An 8,065-nucleotide genomic window follows, 5' to 3' on the forward strand; every position below is an offset into this window, starting at 1 on the left:
AATATCGGTTCATTGTAATGAAGTTTTTCATCGATGATTTACCTGTTCTATTTCCTTATGCTAGGATATATCCTGAGCAGTATGCTTATATGTGTGATATAAAGAAGACATTAGATGTTGGTGGAAATTGTATATTAGAAATGCCTTCAGGTACAGGTAAGACCATTTCTTTATTATCGCTAACGGTAGCATACCAGATGCATTATCCAGAGCATAGAAAGATTGTCTACTGTTCTCGTACGATGTCAGAAATAGAAAAAGCGTTGATTGAGTTGCATAAGCTAATGGAGTACAGAACTGATGAATTAGGATATGTGGAAGACTTCAGAGGATTAGGATTGACAAGTAGAAAGAATTTATGCTTAAATCCACTAATCTCAAAAGAACGAAAAGGGGTCGTTGTGGATGAGAAGTGTAGGCGCATAACAAACGGACAACTAAAGGAAAAAATTGAAAAGGGCCAAGTGGAACCAACTCCTGAAAACAGTTTGTGTAGTTTTCATGAAGAATTATATAACTATGAGCAGCATAACTTGATTCCTGAGGGAGTATATTCCTTTGATGCGTTAGTGAAATATTGCAAATCAAAGGGAACTTGTCCATATTTCACAGTAAGAAGAATGATTCCATTCTGTAATATTATCATTTATTCTTATCATTATTTATTGGATCCAAAGATAGCTGAACGAGTATCGAGAGAATTATCAAAAGACAGTATTGTCATTTTTGATGAGGCTCACAATATTGATAATGTCTGCATTGAGTCCTTGTCGCTAGATTTGACGGATGATACTCTTAAACGTGCCACTAAGGGTGTTGGTAAGCTAAATGTTGCTGTGAATGATATGAAGACTCAAGATAGTGAAAGGCTACAGAATGAATACGAGAAACTAGTGGAAGGCTTGAGAGAAGCCGAAATAGCAAGAAACGAGGAATTATTTATGAGCAATCCAACTTTGCCGCAGGACCTCTTGGACGAAGCTATTCCAGGGAACATAAGAAAAGCTGAGCACTTCATTTCATTTTTGAAACGTTTTATAGAATATTTGAAGACTAGAATGAAAGTGTTGCATGTTATTAGTGAGACGCCAATAAGTTTTCTTCAACATTTAAAAGAACTAACTTTTATTGACAAAAAACCCTTAAGATTTTGCTCGGAGAGATTGTCTTTACTTGTTAGGACCCTTGAATTGTCAGATATCGAAGATTTCACCGCATTGAAGGATATAGCAACTTTTGCTACCTTAGTATCAACGTACGAATCTGGTTTTCAGTTAATTTTAGAACCATTTGAAACTGAAGGAGCTAGCGTCCCGAACCCCATCTTGCATTTCACTTGCTTAGATGCATCAATAGCTATAAAACCGGTATTTGATCGATTTTCATCCGTCATCATTACATCTGGAACTATTTCCCCCTTGGATATGTACCCTAAAATGCTTAATTTCCAAACAGTCATTCAAGAGTCATATACAATGACATTGGCGAAGCGATCTTTTTTACCCATGATTGTAACGAAAGGTTCGGATCAGGTTTCAATATCATCAAGGTTCGAAATCCGTAATGATCCATCTGTCGTTCGTAATTATGGTTCTTTGTTAATAGAGTTTGCTAAGATCACGCCAGATGGAATGGTTGTCTTCTTTCCGTCCTATTTGTACATGGAATCTATCATATCGATGTGGCAAACGATGGGAGTTCTAGATGAGGTTTGGAAGCACAAATTAATTTTGGTTGAGACACCTGATGCACAGGAGACGTCATTAGCATTGGAAACTTATAGAAACGCTTGTTCCAATGGAAGAGGGGCAGTGTTACTTTCTGTTGCTCGTGGTAAGGTTTCAGAAGGAATCGATTTTGATCATCACTATGGTAGAACAGTATTGATGATTGGTATTCCGTTTCAATACACGGAATCAAGAATATTGAAAGCTCGTTTAGAATTCCTAAGAGATCACTATCAAATAAGGGAAAATGATTTTCTTTCTTTCGATGCTATGAGGCATGCAGCCCAGTGTTTAGGAAGGGTTTTGAGAGGGAAAGATGACTACGGAATTATGGTGCTAGCAGATCGAAGATTTTCTAGGAAGAAGAGCCAGTTGCCAAAGTGGATTGCTCAGGCATTATATGATTCTGATACTAATTTATCTACGGATATGGCTTTGGCTAATGCGGTTAAGTTTTTGAGAAACTTAGCTCAACCAACAAATCCTAAAGATCAGGAAGGCGTGTCTGTTTGGAACTTAGAACAGTTATTGAAATTTCAGAAGGAGCATAATGTCAAGTATGAACTTCAAAATGAGAAGAATAAAGCTCAAGAAGAGATCGCTGATGACTTCATGGATATTGATGATGAAGAACTCGAGTTATTATGAATTTTTTTGAAATTTATTATATAAATTCGCGTATAAATAAATATAATTTTGACTAGTTTATAAGCACGTTCAAGCATGAGAACCTTATAGTTACATAGATGTATTCATGTCGCTATCTAAACATAAAAAGGGAGAGTATTACCCTGTGGTCATTGATATAGGATCTAGATTCATTAGAGCTGGGTTTGCTGGAGAACCAAACCCCATTGCTGTCCTTTCAACCAGCTCAGATTTTAAGTCAAGCGGTAGCAAAACCATAGAGTTGCCCCCCTATTATAATATTCTGGATTCATCATTAACCGAATTACAGAAATCTGATATCATTTCAAGCTACATGAAGGAAGACACAATTAAACAAATGTCTGTGATATATAACGAAAACTTGAATAACTGGATACATATTAATAGAGAGGAAATTAGCCCAACTGTTGAACTTATTCTCATTGGAATGGTTAAACGAGTGATATGTGAGAAACTAGTAAGTCTGCCAAAAAATTTGAAAGTGATAGTGGTTGATCCGTTTTATTCATTAGTAAACAAATTTAAGCTATCAAACATTCTTTTGAACAATATCAAGGTTAAGTCTGTATCATTCATTTCAGAGCCATTGCTATCCATTATTGGAAGCAATGCTTTTTCGGGGCTCGTCCTTAATTTTGGATGGGATTTGAGCTCTATCTCAGCTGTTATGGATATGTTCTTATTTAAGTCAGAAATGATAGTCGATAGCTGCTCCGGTCTTATGTTACATTTCAAGTTCATTGAAAGATTACTAGAGCTTAATTGTGATCAAGTGAACAGTATTCTATTAAACAGCAAGAACTTATTCGATATTATTGAGTCCTTCATAGTTAATGCGGTTTACGTCAGGTCCGATGACGATAAGATTCCTGTTAATTCGAACTTTGAAATAATGGAAGACGTATTTATTCCAAGTAGACTACGCTACGAAGTAGTTGAGTCCATCTTCTTTGATGACAAAAAGATATTAGATAGTGTCCGCGTTATGATAGATACGGCCCCCATCGATTACCGTAAATCTTTACTTAAGAATATCATAATAACTGGGGGTATTTCACATATACCCGGTTTCAAATCGAGAATGATGCAAGAACTTCGAAGATACATGACAACTAAAGAACTTGAGGTTAATGTTTCTTTAGGATCATGGTCTGGTTGTTCTCTTTATATTTCTTCATTATTAGCAAGGAAGATTAAAACTTGGACAAAACAAGAAATAACAAGAGATACTCTCAAAAGAATTACCAATGAGAATAGATCAGGCTTCATTTTGACTGGGTTTCCCGATCCCTTCAATTATCAATTCAAGAAAAATATTATATAGCGATTTATATAGTCATATTAGACCATAATACCAAAAAATATCAAATCAAAAGTCCTCCTTATTTTATCTTCATCTATTTCACTTATTTGTACAGCTGTGTTCAAATTCTTGACTTGTCGAATATTCTTGAACACAGAATTCAAACTGTTTTCTTGACGAAAAAAAAAAAAGACTAACTTAGATTAATTTGGAAAAAGCCACTCTGTATAACAAACTATTCAATTTCCAATGCATCAATCTCATTTGTCAAATATTTTAAAAGAACGGCATCATCGTTGTCAGTTTTTTCAAAAATATCGTGAATAGTGCTGAGAGGAGCTGTTGCATCGCGCTTAGGAAGAGAAGCTAGAAGAGACAAATTTAAGTCGATATTATTCTCCGGCAAGGGACCTGTCATGTGAGGCAAAATTTGTACTTCTATTACTGGGAAAAGATGTTCTGATACTAAAGTAGGATAAAATTTTGGTTGTAATAAGCAATTTTTGGATTTTCTCAACTTAAATGTGTCTTTTTGAAAATTGTTTGAATTTTCTTCCTCAAAGTCTTCAAAACATTGTTGTTCCTCTTTACGTCTTAACCTATAATTAACTTCTCCCCCAGCCTTTTTGCTCTTCGGTAAATGAGGATTACCAGTGCTGAACCTCTTGCCAACTTCCATTCTGTTTTTCGCAACCATTTCACGACGAACTTTCACGAAATCGTCACATTTATTCTCAATGGTAACACAGGAGCTATTTCCTGATACAGAAACTTTCTTTTCATTGATATCACCAAGGAAATCTTTCATTTCGCTTTTTTGAGATGCACTGTTCATATAATTGGAACAATGTGCTTGCTGCGGTGACTCGTGATATTCATTTAAAGAGGTGACACCAAGTATGGAAGATCCTTTCTTTTTGATACGTCTTTCTTTCATTGAAGGGTTCATTGAAGGCTTCAAGTAAGTGAGATTTGCAAATCTCTGCGTCTTTGGGTCTAGTTGTTGTATTGTAGATAGTGTAGATAGTGCCTTGACATGATAAATGTTTTCCTGATTATTGTTGCAATGCTTACTGCTAGTGCTCAGATACATGATATCCCTACTTCTCTTAGAAATTAGTAGGGACTAGTTGGATAAAACATAGCTCAAAATGTATTAGATAGTTTTAATAAAAAGCTATATATGAAATGTCCACAAATGGAACAAATAAAAACTGTTACCAGTATGTCCCCAAACATAAAATATAATTTAGATGCGCTTGCCATGACTACTACAGCTTCATAGCCAACCCAAATGGCGAGCCGGCAGCATACATTATGAATTATTCGCAGAAGAAATATATGGTATGCAAATAAAGAATAAGCTAAAATGCAGCAGTTATTAATAGTCAAGTAGTCAAAGAAAACCAGCACAAGTATTTATCTAGAACTAATGCTATTTCAAAAAATAGAATTTGAGAGCGATTAGCCCATAACATGATCATATCCAAAAGACTTTACAGTGTATCGTGTCCAACGGGTATGTAAATACAATCTTCATGCAATATGAATGCAATGTAAACGGCCACTTATTCATTTATTGAGTTCGTTATTTTGCATCAAGCTTCCGATATAATCTTGTAGATACTGATTTTCATTTTCATATTTATCACATAAAGCTTTAGTATATCTTACATTCATCAAAAGCGTAGTTGATTTCTCTTTCAATGAAAGAATTTTGTCAATTTTTGCTTGCTTAGATTCTTCATTGCTTGCCGATGTTGTGTTTTCTTCCTCTGTCACATCATTGCTCTTTATGCCTTCTGATTTTACCTCCACATCGCTGCTCATTTCGCTTTGGAGTTTCCTTCTAACTCTTGAGTTTCCTAGATCGCATATCAACTCCAAGAATTGAGTGTGCGCACGATATCAAGAAAACCATTTTCCCACCCTTGCTTGCCAGACAAGATTACTAATTCTAAACTCACTAAAAAAAAACCATCCAGTGTTTCAGCTCTTCTAGAGACGTTGGTTTTGGCTGACTTAAAGAGACACTTCACATTAACTTATGTCTTGGCAAGGATTTAAAAAGGCAGTGAGCAGAGCCGGGGCCTCCGTTACCGTTAAAGATGTTGATAAGACGATTGATAAAGACTTTGATGTAGAGGAAAGAAGATACAAAACATTGAAGACTGCTGGACTTAACTTGCAGAAATCATCGAAGGGTTATCTAGATTCACTAAGAGCAGTTACAGCATCTCAAGTTACAATTGCAGAAATCGTATCTAACTTGTACGAAGAAGCTAAACAGGGAGCCTCAATATATTCAAACATTGGAAATATTTATTTACAGACTGTTAGGGATTTCGATGAAGAGACTGTTAAACAGATGGATGGGCCATTTAGAGAAACTATTTTGGATCCAATCGGCAAATTTGCCGCTTATTTCCATGAAATCGACGAAGCTATAAAGAAGAGATCTCACAAGAAGATTGATTACGATCAATGCAAGGCAAAGGTCAGAAAATTGATCGACAAACCTGCAAAGGATGCGGGAAAAGTACCGAGAGCAGAAAAAGAATTGTCAATTGCTAAAGATATTTTTGAGGAATTGAATGAACAACTTAAAAGCGAGTTGCCACAATTAATAGCATTGAGAGTACCATTTTACGATCCATCGTTTGAAAGTTTGGTCAAGATTCAATTAAGATTTTGCACCGAAGGTTATGCAAGATTAGCACAAGTTCAGCAGCATTTAGAGCAAACATCAAGAGATGAATACGCCAACGGTTTGTTAGATGGTAAGATCGATGACTTATTAGGTCAAATGAACAATCTTAATATCGCTACATTGGGCCATAAGTGATTAATATTTTTTTAAGTAGGTGTTTAATAAATTTAAATGCTGGAGAAAAGACGAGGAAACATTAATTAATTTTTTTTAATTAAGCTTATTTCAATAGTAGATATAAAGTAGAAGCCAAGAGAAATCAGTCGAGAAGATGTATGCACTTCATACAATATTTCACAGGGTAGCTAGGAGATTTATTTAAGTGGCTCGCTTAACTTGCGCATATATGACTATTCTCACTGTAATCAGTCATGCATATATTTACAAGTAGTTGCGGCAAATATCGGGTTACTCATCGGGATGAGTTATATAAGTTCCAGATGTTTTTCTATTAGTTTGATTAACTACCAAAGTTATTTTAGATAGGAATAGCAGATACCGAAGTAAATTTAACACATATTAATCGAGATGAAGATTCTTTCAGACGAAGAGAAAAATGCACACTGGAATGCTGTGCTTTATGAAGGAGCAAAGGGTTTTGGGATCGGATTAGTAGGTTCCTTTCTATTAGTACAAGGTGTAAAGAGGAGATATCCTTTGAGATTCAGTCAGTTTAATCCATCTATTAAAACGGCCATGTGGATAATGCCGACTATTTCACTAGCAGCATTTTTCGCTGATCAAGGGTCTGTGAAGTTTGATGAAACTAGATACCGCAGCGACTACATCCAACAGGTTCAAGATGAACAAATCAAAAAATGGGATAATTTATCACTTTCTGAAAAGCTTTTACTGAAGCTTGATGAGAATAAGTATAAGATAATTATAACTACATGGGCAGCGTCTTTGTATGGGTCATGGCATATTATAAACAGGGATAAATATATGACGACAGCACAAAAGGCAGTGCAAGCTAGAGTGATCGCTCAGGCTATCACCGTTGTGTTGCTATTGGGTACGATTCTATTATCAGTTCATGAGTCTGAAATGAAGAAACTAGAGCCAGCCGAAGTGCCTGAATGGAAAAAATTTTTAGAAGAAGAGCAACAACGTAAAAAGCACGCGGAGAAACAGCAATAAGCAATTGTAGCTTTTACTAAATTAAAATTATTCATAGAAAAGTAACAATCTATAGTGAACTCTCAAGGCAAATGAATCACTTCTAATTATGTGGGACTTGGGACTTGATGTATAAAAATAGGGATTTTTTTTTTCAACGAAGTGATTATTTCAAGACAAGAAGAGCCGACTATTTAATACATGAAAATTTTGCAAATTTTGAATGTAATGGCTAATATAAGGCTATTATTTAGTTCTCATATATGCACAATATACTGCTCATTTATAGACTGGCCACTCGGGGCGTCGTGATCTTTTGGATCATTTGATGTTTTAGAGAGCTGTGAATAGTTGTTGACAATTATTCCTGGTGGAATCAAGTGGTTCTTATTATATACTTTAACTACTGTCATTATTTAGATGACATGCCAGAAGAGTATGTCGCTCTTCATATAGATTTCATAATACTTTTAAAAGTGTTTCAAGATTCTTTTCATAGTCTGTATTCACAACACCGATCCATAATTTTTTGTGAGG

At 35.3% G+C, this 8,065-nt stretch overlaps 6 protein-coding genes across 6 annotated transcripts; 4 read left to right on the plus strand and 2 right to left on the minus strand.

The window, feature by feature from the left end:
- Positions 1–17: 17 nt before the first annotated feature.
- RAD3 (TFIIH/NER complex ATP-dependent 5'-3' DNA helicase subunit) lies at positions 18–2,375 on the plus strand (the record flags this gene model as incomplete). Its single annotated transcript, XM_062956730.1, has 1 exon — positions 18–2,375. One exon carries the CDS (start codon positions 18–20, stop codon positions 2,373–2,375), a length of 2,358 nt encoding a protein of 785 aa, XP_062807643.1.
- A 106-nt stretch (positions 2,376–2,481) lies between these two features.
- PRCAT00000815001 (uncharacterized protein) lies at positions 2,482–3,720 on the plus strand (the record flags this gene model as incomplete). The annotated part of the gene is made up of 1 exon (XM_062956731.1): positions 2,482–3,720. One exon carries the CDS (start codon positions 2,482–2,484, stop codon positions 3,718–3,720), a length of 1,239 nt encoding a protein of 412 aa, XP_062807644.1.
- A 214-nt stretch (positions 3,721–3,934) lies between these two features.
- PRCAT00000816001 (uncharacterized protein) lies at positions 3,935–4,792 on the minus strand (the record flags this gene model as incomplete). Its single annotated transcript, XM_062956732.1, has 1 exon — positions 3,935–4,792. One exon carries the CDS (start codon positions 4,790–4,792, stop codon positions 3,935–3,937), a length of 858 nt encoding a protein of 285 aa, XP_062807645.1.
- Positions 4,793–5,271: 479 nt separating this feature from the next.
- On the minus strand, positions 5,272–5,529 carry PRCAT00000817001 (uncharacterized protein; the record flags this gene model as incomplete). Its single annotated transcript, XM_062956734.1, has 1 exon — positions 5,272–5,529. The coding sequence occupies one exon, from the start codon at positions 5,527–5,529 to the stop codon at positions 5,272–5,274; it is 258 nt and encodes an 85-aa protein (XP_062807646.1).
- Positions 5,530–5,746: 217 nt separating this feature from the next.
- Positions 5,747–6,544, plus strand: RVS161 (amphiphysin-like protein; the record flags this gene model as incomplete). Its single annotated transcript, XM_062956735.1, has 1 exon — positions 5,747–6,544. The coding sequence occupies one exon, from the start codon at positions 5,747–5,749 to the stop codon at positions 6,542–6,544; it is 798 nt and encodes a 265-aa protein (XP_062807647.1).
- Positions 6,545–6,937: 393 nt separating this feature from the next.
- Positions 6,938–7,549, plus strand: PRCAT00000819001 (HIG1 domain-containing protein; the record flags this gene model as incomplete). The annotated part of the gene is made up of 1 exon (XM_062956736.1): positions 6,938–7,549. The coding sequence occupies one exon, from the start codon at positions 6,938–6,940 to the stop codon at positions 7,547–7,549; it is 612 nt and encodes a 203-aa protein (XP_062807648.1).
- Between the last annotated feature and the right edge of the window lie 516 nt (positions 7,550–8,065).

The sequence above is a fragment of the Priceomyces carsonii genome (assembly GCF_900007245.1).
Source record: "Priceomyces carsonii strain CBS4050 genome assembly, scaffold: Debaryomyces_carsonii_scaffold_1, whole genome shotgun sequence".
In the NCBI taxonomy this organism is placed as follows: domain Eukaryota; kingdom Fungi; phylum Ascomycota; class Pichiomycetes; order Serinales; family Debaryomycetaceae; genus Priceomyces; species Priceomyces carsonii.